The 15,019-nt window shown below is 44.9% G+C and overlaps 2 protein-coding genes across 2 annotated transcripts in view; both read left to right on the top strand.

Moving 5' to 3' along the window:
- The first annotated feature begins 423 nt into the window (after positions 1-423).
- Positions 424-15,019, top strand: part of SKA1 (spindle and kinetochore associated complex subunit 1) — a 158,330-nt gene continuing 143,734 nt past the window's right edge. Inside the window, exon 1 of the mRNA XM_075327842.1 lies at positions 424-801. Coding sequence (XP_075183957.1) covers positions 508-801 — 294 coding nt within the window. The 5' untranslated portion in view covers positions 424-507. The remainder of the gene's footprint in view (positions 802-15,019) is intronic.
- Positions 746-15,019, top strand: part of LOC142256251 (acyl-coenzyme A amino acid N-acyltransferase 1-like) — a 44,051-nt gene continuing 29,777 nt past the window's right edge. The window contains 3 exon segments of the mRNA XM_075327831.1: positions 746-801; positions 11,504-11,662; positions 11,665-11,961. Of these exon segments, the coding sequence (XP_075183946.1) occupies positions 11,506-11,662; positions 11,665-11,961 (454 nt within the window). The 5' untranslated portion in view covers positions 746-801; positions 11,504-11,505.

The raw sequence follows: 15,019 nt of genomic DNA on the forward strand, positions 1-15,019 counted from the left end.
GTGTCCCCGATCTCTAAACTTCGTGGGAACAATCCATATAGGCCCACGAGCGGGTCTCCGACTCCTCCGGTTCCAGACCACCGTCTGTGACCTAATCTGCTTCTCCCCTGGGAGCTCCAACTCCCTGCTTTCTCCGAGTGTAACGCCCCTGTAAACGGGTCGTTACAGGGTATTAAATGTTACCCCATTTTTCCCGGGCAGGAGGAAGAAGGGTCCCCACAACACACACTAACATCACACTGGCAGGAAAGAGTTAACAGCATTTGCAACATGAAGTTTGTTCTGAGTCCATGAATCATCCTGTCTCCTTAATGAGCAGGTGGCTGGACACAGGCAGGTCCCCATGACAACCAAGGGGAGGGGGGCCTGAAGGTGTGAGTTTAGTGCAGAGCACACAGACGTTTTGGGCAGAACGTCAGAGGCTGCAAGGGAGAGCAGACGTCCAGAGAACTGCTCCTGTTGAGGAGATGCCACGAGACCAGGGCTGATAACACCTAGAGGAGGGGAATGGAGCTGAGGACTGGGGTTCCCTGGAGCAAGTTGTACCCGGTGGCGGTTGTGTTAGGTCCGCTACCGGGGAGGAGAGAGACAGAGAGGCGGCGAGTTCCCAAGATGCTCTATGCCACGGGGACGGCACTAACGCACCGAAAGGGAGAGACCCCCAGAACACCTCACCGGACACCCCTTCCTCCTACCTGCCCGGGACCGACCAAAGGCTACAGGTGGCGAGGACCAGCACCCGGGTGCGATGTGAAACGGACTTTAAATAAAGAACAACTGGAACCGCACACCGTGACTGCTGTGAGTAATGCCGCCGCCTTGTGCCCCCAGTGTCCCTGAGGACTGTTGCCCTGGGTCTCATTAACCTCCCGGGGCTCCCCTGCTCCACCCGTGGGGAGCGATTCCATCCGGCTGCCCGTAACACCTGCCCCGGAGAGAGACCGCGCAGCGGCGGCTTAACACCTGGCCGCAAACCACGGGTGGCGCTGCAAGCACCCCCGTCCCCGTCCCGTACCGTTTCCTGGGGAAGAGCGATGGCAAGCCCCCCCCCCAGGGACCCCGTTACCCTCCTTCCGTCCCCCTTGTAATACCGGACTGACAGTCAGACTTTCCTTTTTATTGAAACCCGCCGGGGGTCACGGAAGCCGGGTCGGGCCACTCACAGCCTGACCCCGAATACCACCGGCCCGGTGACCGTGCGAGCCCTGCAATCCCCGGCGTGGGCGTTTCATGAGCACCTCACAGCTCATAGGCTACCACTGTTCTGACTTGTCACCTCCCACCTCCCTGCATGACCCCTAGGTGGGTAGCCCTATTTCAGCTTAGCAGCCCACTGGTGTGCCTGACAAGGTGTGGTGTGGGGTGTGATTAGGATTTGTAGATGCTGGTGGAGGCAGTACTGCAAAATAGGGACCCAGAACCATGGGGGTTGAGTCCTGCACTGGGAGATAAAGAGCGTGCAGAACCGTGTGACGACCTGACTAGTGCAGGGGCGTCACATAAACTTCTGTGAAGCACCTGGGGATTCAAGATGCTCACAAAATATCTAGATAAATTCCTTGAGGGTTCCAGTCATGGTGCCCGCAATCTTTGTCAGACAAATTTGCTTTGTAAAATTGTAATATTGCTCCTTCTGTTCTGAGCCTTCCTATTTGTACAAACAGAACTTTCTGACTACATGTGGGATATCACCGCGCTCATAAGAAAGTGGGTAATAAACCTTGAGGTCAACTTTTTGGCATTACCTCTTGAAAAAGTGAGACATTTTGTGCTAAAGCAACATTTTTGTGAAAACAAATTAAAATTTTCAATATGACGGCTTAATGTTATCAAATTCTGTGAAGCACCTGTGGGTTAAAAAATCTCAGTATACCCCTAGATAAAATCCTTGATGGGTCTAGTTTCCAAAATGGGGTCAGTTGTTGGGGGTTTCTGCTGTTTAGGTACCTTAGGGGCCCTGCAAATGGAACATGGTACCCGCAGTCTTTATCATCCAAATTTGTGTTCCAAAATTTAAATATTGCTCCTTCTCCTCTGAGCCCTCCTATTTGTCCAAACAGAGGTTTTTATCCACATGTGGGGTATTGGCGCGCTCAGAAGAAACTGGGTAAGAAATTTAGGGGTCCGTTTTGTTGTATTATTTCTTCTAAGGCTATGTGCGCACTTACCGGATTTTGCCGCGGATTTTCCGCGGATTTGCTGCATGTTTCGCAGCAGAAAATGTTCATAACGTCTCTGCAGTGAATCACCAGCAAATCCTATGGAGAAAAAAAATCCTGTGCGCACTGGGCGGAATTTGACAGCTGCATGTTTTGCTGCGGGATTCCCGCAGCAAAAACAAGTGCATGTCACTTCTTTTCCGCACATCGCTGCGGGATTTCACTCCATTGACTCAATGTTAATCATGAAATCCCGCAGGGAATAACGCAGGCAGCAAATTCTGTGTGGTTCACCGCGTTTTCCTGCGTTATTCCCTGCGGTATTTCGCGGTTTACCTCCGGTAATGTGCATCGCTTGTCTGCGGTTTTGCAGGGAAGTGATGTCATTACAGGAAGAGGAAGCCGTGCAGAGAGTAATCACACACATCACACACACACAGACATCACAGACACAGACACATAGAACACACATAGAACACACATAGAAAGAAAACGGAAATATAGGAAAAAAAGAACGAGGGCTCCGCTGCATATTTACCGTCCAGCCGAGGTAAGCACACAGCGGCGGGCCGGTATTCTCAGGCTGGGGAGGGAGAGGGGCAGGGATAATGTCCCCCGCCTCACTCCCACCTCCCGCAGCCAAGAATATCAGCCGCAGCTGCCCCGGCACTGTCGCATGCATTATGCGGCAGGACCGGCGTGTCCCCGGCTCTTCTTGCCACCGTGTAGCAGTGGTGGCAAGGTAATACAAGGAGTTAATGATGGTGGGGGACCACCGCCATTAACTCCAGGCTTGATCATGGCAGCGTCTATGTGACAGCTGACATGATCAACCCGTAAGTAAAGTGAATAAAACACAGACACCGAAAAATCCTTTATTTTAAATAAAACAAACAAGCCTCGTTCACCATTTTATTAACCCCCCCCAAACAAAGCTCCGGCGTAATCCACAGCTCCGACATAATCCACAGCTCCGGCTCCGGCGTCCTGCACTGCTGACATCCAGCCGCGACTGTCACAGACACAGGCTGAATGCAGCAGACAGCAGAGGTAATTACCGGTCATTTCCCACGGCCGGTAATGTGAACTCACTGCCGACCGTGGGAAATGCAGTGATCTGTCCTCTATCTATCCCTCTATCTGTCTGTCTATCTATCTATCCCTCTATCTATTCTTCTGTCTATCTACTATCTCAGAATTAAATGACTTTTTTTTTTTTCAATGTGCTTTATTGCATTGAATGCAATAAAGCACATCCCAACCCACACGCGGCAAAACCGCGGCAATACCGCGAATAATACCGCGGTAAAACCGCAGCAAACCGCGGCAAACCGCATGCGGTTTTCGGGTGCGGTTTCCCGCGGTTTTTTACCGCGGGTGCGGTAATCTTTGAGGGGATGCGGAATTTTCTCAAGAAAATTCCATTTCCCAGTGCGCACATAGCCTAAAAGTGATTAAACTGGGGCTAAAGCAACATTTTTAGGTAAAATTATCTTTTTTTTTTTATTTTTCATTTCATATCGCTTTAGTTCCTGTGAAGCACCTGAAGGGTTAATAAACATCTTGAATGTGATTTTGAGTGTTTTGAGGTGTGCAGTTTTTAGAATGAGTATTTTCGGTCACTTTCGGCCACTCGAAGTAACTTCAAAGCTGATGTCATCCCTAAAAAAAAAAATGTTTTTGTAACTTTTGTTGAAAAAATGGGAAATTGGTGATGAACTTTGAACCTTTCTAACTTCCTAACCCCAATTTTGTTCCAAAATTGTTTGAAAAATTGCGTTGATGTAAATTAGACATGTGCTCAGTCCATTTTGCTGCAGCCGTATCCCATGGACTTACATACACTGCGATCCCGGTGATACGCAATATATAGATCCTTTTAAACTTCACTGCAGGAATATTATATCTGGATCCAGAATACTGCAAGGTCAGGCCCAGATCTCCGTCTTATACCTTTATCCGTACTACGGAATGTTTGGTAACAAGATCCATAATGTGTGTTCTATTCCTTAAAGGGAGACTCTATTCTTGCACACACAATGTGGAGCGTTCAGCAGTTGGATCCTACGTAGAATATTGGATATTTTTGCTTTTCTTATCTTGTTCTACTTTCCAATTACAGTGGAACCTTGGTTTAAGAGCGTTTTGCAAAACAAGCAAAGGTTTCTAAAAATGTGTAACTTGGTTTAAGAGCAATGCTTTGCAATAAGAGCAAATTCCCACCATTTACACGTCCGGTTCTGTCCTTTCACCGCGTTCTGACCCGCTCTGGAGGTAACTTTCTGTACGTATGTACTGTATACAGTATACCATTGTACAGTACAGTATATACTATATAGCATATCTATCAATTTGCATTTATGGATCCAGTATTGTACTTATTGATAACTAGTACAGCACTTGTACTGTACCCCTCGCACACCAACAGTGCTATTGTAGGCTAACATACAGTTTAATTTGTTTTATATGCTTTTACTGCACTGTACAGTATATTGTATTAGTGTCCTGTAATAATTTTATATGAATACAGGACATTATTTTGTATTACTGTAATAAGTTTGTATAAATACAGTAAATATTTTTGGATTGTGGAACGAATTATCTGTTTCAATTATTTCCTATGGGAAAACTCGCTTTGATATAAGAGTAACTTGGTTTAAAAGCGCACTCCCGGAACCAATTATGCTCGTAATCCAAGGTTCCACTGTATATAATGTTTTTGTCACATAGAAAGCTAAGGTTCAAGTTCTGCTGCTTTGTTTTTTCCCAACCTCCAGTGCTTTTTGGGAGCTTAAAGAACAGGTAGACACTAAATCTGGCCATACTCTAGGGCAGGGGTTTCCAACCTATGGGTCGGGAGCCACATGTGGCTCGAGAGCCTATAAGTGGCTCGTGACCCTCTCTAATAGATGACTGTGGCTCGCAAAGTCAGAAAGGCGAAGGACCACTGATCTAGGGATATTATTTTGTGGGTGAATGGTGTTGCTTTCTATTCAAGTCACTGATCAATTGCTCTCCGCGACCTTCTTATGAGGTCCACTTGTCATTCCCAATTTCAAACTGCAACATCCATACTTTACATCACATACTTTACTTGGGTTTCCATGGCCATTGTAGCAATGAACATGTGCGACACAAACCTAAAGAGCTTTGCTCCTTGCATACGCAGTAGAAGTGATGGAATGAACATGCATAAAGCTGCCCCGGGAACTCCGACACCAAGTATCCCCCCTGGTGGTTTGATTATATAGTAATTATTAATTCCATAGTGCTTTATATACATCATCACTGTCCCCATTGGACCTCACAATCTAAATTCCCTATCAATTATAAACAAGAGAAACCTGAGTCGGTATCAAATATATATCCATTTTTATTGAAATTTGCACCCCTTGAGAAAGCGAGTTGCGAAACACGTGTTGGGGAGCTGTCTGTGCGGTCCACACTTTGCAATGGGTAAATTGATTTCTTAATTTATCTTGCTGCTATACCTACCTGAATGATTTATGTAACAACAGTGGAGATAGTGATGTATGCAATTGATATGCTATTCATTGGGTAATTGGTATGTTGCCACCTACTGGGCTTTATGCAGAAGTGTACTAAATAGTGCATCAAACAACCTTGCAGTTTTTGGAATAGATAAATAGATTGTGTAATAAACATAGATGAATTTAATTATAATTGAATTGATATATATATATGTATATAAAAGAAAGCTGCATAATTAGTGGCAAAGATAAAAGATAAAAATGACTTTTATGGGCAGCACGGTGGCTCAGTGGTTAGCTCTACAGTCTTGTGGTGGCTCAGTGGTTAGCACTGCAGGCTTGCAGCATTGGGGTCCTGGGTTCAAATCCCACCAAGGACAACATCTGCAACGAGTATGTATGTTCTCCCCGTGTTTGCGTGGGTTTCTTCCCACACTCCACAGATAGGGAATCTAGATTGAGAGCCCCAATGGGGACAGTGTTGCCAATGTATGTACAGCGCTGTGGAATAAAGCGCTATATAAATGAATAAATATTATTATGATTAATATTTTTGATCCATTTCCGTTGCAGGGGTTTTTTTTTTTGCTTGATGAGGACACTGATAATTACAGTATATCCTGATTGGGGATATGCTGCCATCTATTGGACATTATATAGCAATGCACTGAATAATTCTGCAATATTTGGAATAGACTAACAGAATATAAGAGGATCCAATTATTACTAAATAATGTTTTTCTTATACGAGTTCAGATAGAAATATAAAGATCTTCTGGTGCATTTCTATATAAAGGCCCTTTGTCTAACAATGACATTCTAAGATTTTAAGGTGGGACGTGCCTAAATGAAAATCTATAGATTTGAAGATAATAATTGTTTAGATTAGTAACATACTGTATTGAAAAAATGTGCAGCAAGAAAAATTACAACCTTTACAGTGGATTAATCAGAATAGCCTTTTTTGACTGGGATCACATTATTTTGATATTATAATAATATATTATATAATATAATATTAAATAATGTAATATAACAACATATACTGAGCATATAACATATTGCATAGAATTATTGGAGTGCTATCATTAATGGTAGGGAGCTGTGTGTGTGTATATATATATATATATATATATATATATATATCTCTATCTATATATATATGTGTATGTCTCTCTATCTATCTATCTATCTATCTATCTATCTATCTATCTATATATATATATATATATATATATATATATATATATTTTCCATTAGCGGGAATCGGTGATATATACATTTACCCTTGCTGTGAGACCTCCAATATTTGGCATTATTAGCTCAGCAGCCTCATCTTATGCATTGTCCTGCAGTACCAAAAGTGGCCTGCAGACAAGGGGGGTGCTAGAGAGTAGTCGTGTGTAACAAATCAGTGAACAGCTGCGGATTTCTGAGTGACTTCCCCGCCTGTTCATGACAAATATATAACATATAATGAGCCACGGGCAACACGGTGGCTCAGTGGTTAGCACTGCAGCCTTGCAGCGCTGGGGTCCTGGGTTCAAATCCCACCAAGGACACCATCTGCAAGGAGTTTGTATGTTCTCCCCGTGTTTGGGTGGGTTTCCTCCGGGTTCTCCAGTTTCCTCCCACACTCCAAAGACATACAGATAGGGACTCTAGATTGTGAGCCCCAATGGGGACAGTGTTCCTGATGTATATAAAGCCCTGTGGAATATGTTAGTGCTATATAAAAATAAAAAAAATTCCTTTTAATAATTCCTTATCTCCCTTGACTATGTCACTCTTTTCATTTTTGTGTTGTGTCACTCCATTGTTGAGATACAGTGGAACCTTACTTAACGAGAACAATCCGTTCTGGGACTGTGCTTGTTAATCAAGGTACTCGTTCAGCAAAGCAAGATTTCCCATAGGAAACAATGCAATGCAGACGATTCATTCCACAACTTCTAAAATGTCCCATCCTGGTCCCCTATTCTATCATTCCACACATGCACAAACACACACAAAACACGTACAAACACGCACATATTATATGCTCACCTTACCTTCCGTTCCATCGCCGGTCTGCTGGGACTTGCTGTTCTCTGGTAAGGGGCCGGGCTGTGTATCGCGTTACCATAACGACGAGGCAGGAACTTCCCGGCCAGAGCGCTGATGTCAAAGGCTGAGCCGCTTGCCTCTGATTGGCCAGCGCTCTGCCTTTCATTAGCGGTGACAGGAAGTTCCTCCCTCGTCGCTATGGATGCAGATACACAGCGTGGACTGGAGCGGAGCGGCGCACTACAGGACCCAGGAGGCCAGCGATGAACCGAAAGGTAAACATATTATGTTATATTATATGCTCACCTTACCTTCCATTCCATCGCAGGCCTCCTGGGTCTTGTAGTTCGCCGCGAGGATGTCGCAATATACCCGGGAACTACAAGAACAATGAGACCGCCGGTGGAACAGAAGGTAAGGTGAGCAAAATACTGTATGTGCGTGCGTATTTGTTTGTGTGTGTTTGTGCGTACATGTGTGTGTTTGTGCGTACATGTGTGTGTTTGTGCGTACATGTGTGTGTTTGTGCGTACATGTGTGTGTTTGTGCGTACATGTGTGTGTTTGTGTGGACTGCACGTGCGGGTCAGAGCGCGGTGGATGTACAGAACCGGAAGTGTGTGCGGTGAGGATTTTGCTCGTACAGCAAAGCTTTCTCGTAAAGCGGGTTACAAATTTACAGAAAGCTTTGCTTGTTAAGCGAAATTCTCGTTAAGTGGGTTACTCGGTAAGCGAGGTACCACTGTATTCAAATTTGTTTCTTCTGGAACGCAATACGTGAAATTTCTTGTCAAATGCAGTGCCTTGAAAAAGTATTCATACCTTGTGAACTTTTTCACATTTTTATTTTTTGTTCTTGTTACACCCACAAACTTAAATCACCTCTTTTTTTTCAGCGCTGGAGTAGTGCTTTAAATGTAAGTCCCCTGTCATGGGCAGCACAGTGGCTCAGTGGTTAGCACTGCAGTCTAGTGGTGGCTCAGTGGTTAGCACTGCAGTCTTGCAGCGCTGGGGTCCTGGGTTCAATTGCCACCAAGGACAACATCTGCAAGGAGTTTGTATGTTCTCCCCGTGTTTGCGTGGGTTTCCTACGGTTTCCTCCCACACTCCAAAAACATACTGATAGGGAATTTAGATTGTGAGCCCCAATGGGGAGAGTGTTGCCAAATGTATGTAAAGCGCTGTGGAATTAACAGCGCTATATAAATGAATAAATATTATTATTATTATATAGTTACAACGAGGCTTCTTCACCTTTTACTAACACTGCTATGGTCCCGCAGAGCCATCTTGTACACGTAACGTAACGTTTCACTAGCTGGAAGTCAGAAGTTACTTCACAAGATCTCAATGCATCTCTATGAGAGCCAGAACGAGGCTCTCATAGACTTGTATTGAGTTGTGACCTCTGGCGTGCTACATGAACTCTGGAGCTCCCGACAGGTCACAAATCACCGGAGACCAAAGTTGTGGAGAAGAGTAAAGCAGCGTTAGGGTATAAAAAAAAAAAAAATAGCCCAAGCTCTGAATATCTCACAGAGTACTGTTCAATCCATCATCCAAAAATGGAAGGAATACACGACAACTTCAAACCTACCACGACATGGCCGTCCACCTAACCTGACATAACCAGCAGAGAGCTACAGCTCAGGTGGGACAATATGTCCACATGACAACTATTGGTCATATACTCCACAAATATAGCCTTTATAGAGAAGTGTCAAGAAAAAAACAAAACATTTTTTGAAAGCAAGAAGTCCTGATTGCAGTTTACAAAATTTAGGGGACACTGAGCGTGTATAAATAAGGTGCTCTAGACATGAACTTCTTGGGCTAAATGCAAAATACTATGCGTTTGTGGAACACTAACCCTGCACATCACCCTGAAAACACCATCCCCACCATCACACATGGTGGTGGCAGCATCCTGCTGTAGGGAGGCTTTTCTTCCGCAGAGGCAGGGAAGCTGGTCAGAGTTGATGGGAAAATGGATGGAAGTAAATACAGGGCAATTCAGGACGAAAAGCTGTTCAGAGGCTGCAAGAGGCTTGAGACTGGGGTGTAGGTTCACCTTCTAGCAGGAAAATGACCCTAAACATCCTGCCAGAGCTATAACGGATGGTTTAGAACAAAGCATATTCCTGTGTGTGAGCGGCCCAGTCACAGTCCAGACCAAAATCCACTGAGAATCTGCGACAAGACGGGACGATTGCTGATCACAGACGTCACCATCTAATCTCTCTGAGCTAAAGTTAGTGTGCAAAGAAGAATGGCAAACATTTCAGCCTCAAGATGGGCAAAGCTGGTAGTGACATCCCCAAAAGACTTGCAGCAGTAAATGTAGCAAAAGGTAGTCCTACAAAAGTATAGACAGGGGGCTGAATACAAATGCACATCACAATTTTCAGACTTCAATTTTACAAATATTTAGAAAACTATGAATCATTTCTTTTCACTTCTCACATACTTGCTACTTTGTGTTCATATATCACATAAAATCCCAATAACACACATTTAAGTTTGTGGGTGTAATGTGAAAAAATGTAAAAAAGTTTAAAGGGCATGAATACTTTTAGAAGGCACTACTGTGTTTCCCCAAACATAAGACCGTGTGTTATATTATTTTTTCCCCTGAAAAATGCGCTAGGGCTTATTTTCAGGGTAGGGCTTATTTTAAAAAGAAACACGGGTTGGGAGTAAGTTTACCCCCCCAAAAAGCAGAAACCCCCAAGGAGAATCACATTTACCAGACCCTGAACATCTGCATCGCTTTCAGGTCCTCCCCTGGATGAGGAGAGGTGATCGTATCCCACCCCCTTTAAATATTTGTTTCATGTATCTCCAAGTATGAAGGAGGGCAGTCTCCAGCCAGTCTGGAGGATTGTGAATGAGGAGGCCCCCTGCAGAGTGGAACAATAGAAGCATTACCCCCCCCCCCACACCGGATGCAAACCAATGAATCCCACTGCAGCCCTGATTACATTCGAGTTAATGGAGGCCAACTAGGATACACACATTTACAACCCCTTCCCCCTTCAAATTGTGTACCTTTTAAACTGACAGGCAATTAATCTCTAATAAAACACAACAATAAGATTGACGTAACCGGCGGTAAAAAGTCCGACTGCCTTAGAGCTATGGGCTCCGCTCCATCTCTATTGGTCCAATAGTCTTCAATTTGTGGCCAGCTCCTCACAAAGGCTAACTCCAATCTAACTTTGTAACCCCTGGCTTTGTTGTAATCATGCTGCGCCATAAAAAAAATTTTCATTCTAGCTGGAGTATCACTTTGCTTATCATTGGGGGTGCTTCAATGGCCATATCATTAAAGCATCAGGAAAGATATTATACCAGGACCACTGAGTGGGAAATGACATCTAATGCTACTGCTACTCTGAGGTGGAGGCACCAATTTTAGGGGATGCATTGGTACATGCAGCAGATTTCCCAGGACAACACCCAAATCTTGGGATTGATGCTCAAGATCTGGGACCGTTTGTAGGTATGTTTTGCATACAACATCTAATCATTTTTTTTTCAAGTGTAAAAATGGATAACCCTGTATAAGCTTTATTTTGAACTAGCTGTACTACCCGGCTTATCGACACCATACTACATTGGGGGCCATTGAAATGACTCCAGAATTTTCTTTTTCCTCACCAGTACACAGTATGATTTTGGCTAATTGTACAATGTGTTGTATGTGGAGATACTATGACAATTAATTTTACTATGAAGTCTTTATTTACTTAATATAAATTCTATCTTCTTAGACCTTGTTTCCAATTTATGACTCCTTGATCTTCAGATATGGTTGGTCTAACAGTCTCTCCTGAGATCTCCTTGGTGGATGAACCTGTGAAGATCCAAGCTTGGGGCCTTCCCCCTGACCAGATAATCACTCTAAGAGCATGGCTGAAGGATGAGAAAGGGCACATTTTTATCTCCAGAGCTTTTTACAAGACAGACGGAAGGTAGACTTGGAGAACTCTCCGGCCACTGGTGGAGACTTCCATGGAGTCTGTCCTATGGGACTATTCTGGGCTCTGAAACCAACAATCCCATTCCTAAGGCTGATGAAACGTGACGTAGTGGGAAGTCCTTTCTCAGTTCATCTGGAGTTATATCCCTTAGTGGTGCTCAATCCGCTTCCTGAAGACTTACCTGCTGCCACCAAGATCATTGAAAGATGGTACTCAGCTCCAGGTGTCCAAAGAATATTAATAAGAGAAGGACGGGTACGAGGAGCACTTTTTCTACCACCTGGTAAGTAACAGTGTGTATATACTTACACCAAAAAGTGATAATTGCCATACAGATGTAATAATAACCATGTCCATGTACTGACACAGTTATTAAGATTCTTGTTGGTTGTAAGCCATTGGTCCTAGTCTAGATAATCTGTGATGTCCACTTTAGCAAGGGCAGCTAATTTGCCGAGTGTAACAGCACAGGTTCTTTGGGACCACCATGATCTGGAGAATGAAAAGGAAAGTGGAGTTTGTGTAGGACTCTATCCCTTCATTGTTTTCCCCCACTTTATTTAAAGCACCACTCCAGTGTTAGTTTGTTTTTTTTATTGCACTTGTGTCGCCCACCACTCTCCAGGACATCTATCCACTTGCAGGGACGCCGCGGGGACTCACCTTGTTGGTACTTCTGGCCACAGGTCAGTCAGGTTTTCTTTATATCTAGTCGTGACGCCACTCTCGGTTTTACGGTCAGGATGAGGGGTGACCGCCACTGTAATTTAACGAATGTCTGGGGCTGATGGGGTCTGCAGTCTGGTGTTATGGCCTCCCGAGAGTGAGGCTGGCCTCAGGGGCTCGGGTGTATGTGCATAGTACCACAGGTCGCAGAAGAACTCACACACAGTCCAGAAATGTCTTTCAGGGTTTTTACTCACGTTCAGTTGTTTCTGTGAGGTAACCCGGGCGATACTGAGATAGACTGCAGGGAGAACCAGGTATCTTTCAGGCTGAACTAAGGGTTACTGTAAGCTCGCCTTCCTAGCACTTCTTGTTTCGGATAACCCCCGACCCCGACTTGAAGTATATGGGATTCATCCAGGGAAGTCGCATCTGTCTTTTCTCCCCTTTCTGGCCCATTTGCTGGCAGTGTGGCTTCTTGCCCTACCTCACTTATGGGCCCCCTCGTTGCTGCTCATGCTGCGAACTCTGTATTGGTTGGTGTGGGACTTGCTGTCCACCCCACCGGCAGGTTTAGTAGGTAGTTAAACTTGAGCCTACTTCGGGAACCTGTTTCCCCTGCGTGCCTGGTCTGCCAGGAGTCCCTGTACTCCATCACCCCGCTTCTTCCTGAGGTGTCTTTCAGTCTGACTGTGTGGCAACCGAAATCCCCCGCAAACAGCCACTACACTTGCAGGGTCTGACTAGCGTGTCTGCGTGCCCGCTCTTCGCTTCAGACTGGGCTTGTGAGTCCTCCTCCACTGCTCCTCTCCCTCACTACCACTGCTCAACTCCTTCCAGCTTCTTCACCGCACCACTAGCTGAGATGTGGAGGCCACGCCCCCTCCTGGGTCTGCCCAGGGGTCCCCTCTAAGGTGTGTGTGTGTGTGTGTGTGTGTAAGACCTGATTAAAGTGTGCCTGTGTGTCCACACCCTATTCAGCCTTTGGGATTACCTGTTTGTACTCACCCAGCATGGGTGCAGTACTCAGTGGTGCCTGACCAGGTCAGGGGCGCCATACACTGCTGGAGTGGTGCTTTAAGTGTAAGTTCCCTGCCCCTGTCATAAACGCACCTGCCACCATCTTCATCTGTTTCCAGCATCTCAGTTGTCGGTCTCCTGTGATTTATGACCTTCCATCAACTTCAGTGTGCCGAAGAGCATAAATCAGTACAACTCCATGAGAACCTCGTTATGGCTCTCATAGAGTTGCACTAAGTGCTTTTGACTTTCAGCCTCTCAGAAATTACAGGCACAAGATGGTGCAGTGGGACCGGAGCAGCGCCAAAAAACAATGAAGTTGCCGGAAGGTGAGTATACGAGGTGCAGCTTATAAGTCTTTGGCTTTTTGATCTTTGTTTGTTTCTATGGTAACAAATGTTACATTACATGAAAGCCTTATGTGTCTAATATACTGTATGTTTTCAAAATTTTGTTTTGTTGTTTATGGCAACAGTGTTCTACGCACACGGTAGAACAGAACGGCGGAGTCTAATGCGATATTCACAGAAACTGAGAGCAGAGGAGGGATAGAATTCTTGTTTCTGCAAGAAAAGTCCGTGAAGGATATTCATGGTGATATGTCGCGGACATTGGGGGATCAATGCCCTTCATATTCCACAGTTAAGAACTGGGTTGCCAAATATAAAACGGGCCACTTCAGCACCAATGATGAGGAACGTCCTGGACGACTGAGAGTGGTTGTTGTTCCAGAGATCGTCGATGCTGTGCACAACCTCATACTGGAGAATCCACGAATTTCAGCTAAAGCAATAGCAGACATCATGGGGATTTCCCGTGAACGTGTTTGTGTCATTATCCATGAACATTTGGACATGAGGAAGCGATCTGCAAAGTGGGTACTCAAATGTTTGACAACAGATCAGAGAAGCAGTGAGTGACAACTTCCCGTTCCATTTGTCAGTGTTTCCAGGCTGATAAGAACTTCCTGGAGCGACTAGTCACTATGGATGAGACCTGGATTTATTTTTATGACCCTGAAAACAAGGAGCAGTCAAAAGAGTGGAGGCACAGTGGTTCTCCTTGTCCAAAGAAGTTCAGGGTGCAAAAATCAGCCACTAAGGTGATGACGTCTGTGTTCTAGGATAAGGAGGGTGTTCTGCTAGTGGTCTACCTTCAAAAGGGTTCCACTATCAATGCAAGATATTACATTGAGCTATTGGACCAATTGAAGGCAGCTCTGAAAGCCAAAAGGCGCGGCAAGCTGTCCAAAGGACTCTTGTTCCTGCAAGACAATGTCTCCGCTCACACTGCACAAGCAACCACGCCAAAACTAGCAGAGTCGGGCTTCCAGCTGGTTGACCACCCAAGTTATTCACCCGATCTAACTCCCTCCGACTATCATCTCTTTCCAAACCTAAAGAAAAACCTTAAGGGTAAGAAAATTACACACCATTTCTGATGCCATGGCTGCTACGGATGCCTGGTGTGAGGCACAACCAAAATCCTTCTTTTTGCTAGGCTTACATAACTTGGAATACCGATGTAAGAAGTGTGTTGACATCAGTGGAGAGTATGTGGAATAAGTGTAAAGTTTCATCATTCTATCTCGTTTCATTCTGGGTAAAGCCAAAGACTTATCAGCAGCCCCTCGTATGATGGGGCAGGAAACCTCT

Source organism: Anomaloglossus baeobatrachus, chromosome 1 (assembly GCF_048569485.1).
Source record: "Anomaloglossus baeobatrachus isolate aAnoBae1 chromosome 1, aAnoBae1.hap1, whole genome shotgun sequence".
NCBI lineage: Eukaryota > Metazoa > Chordata > Amphibia > Anura > Aromobatidae > Anomaloglossus > Anomaloglossus baeobatrachus.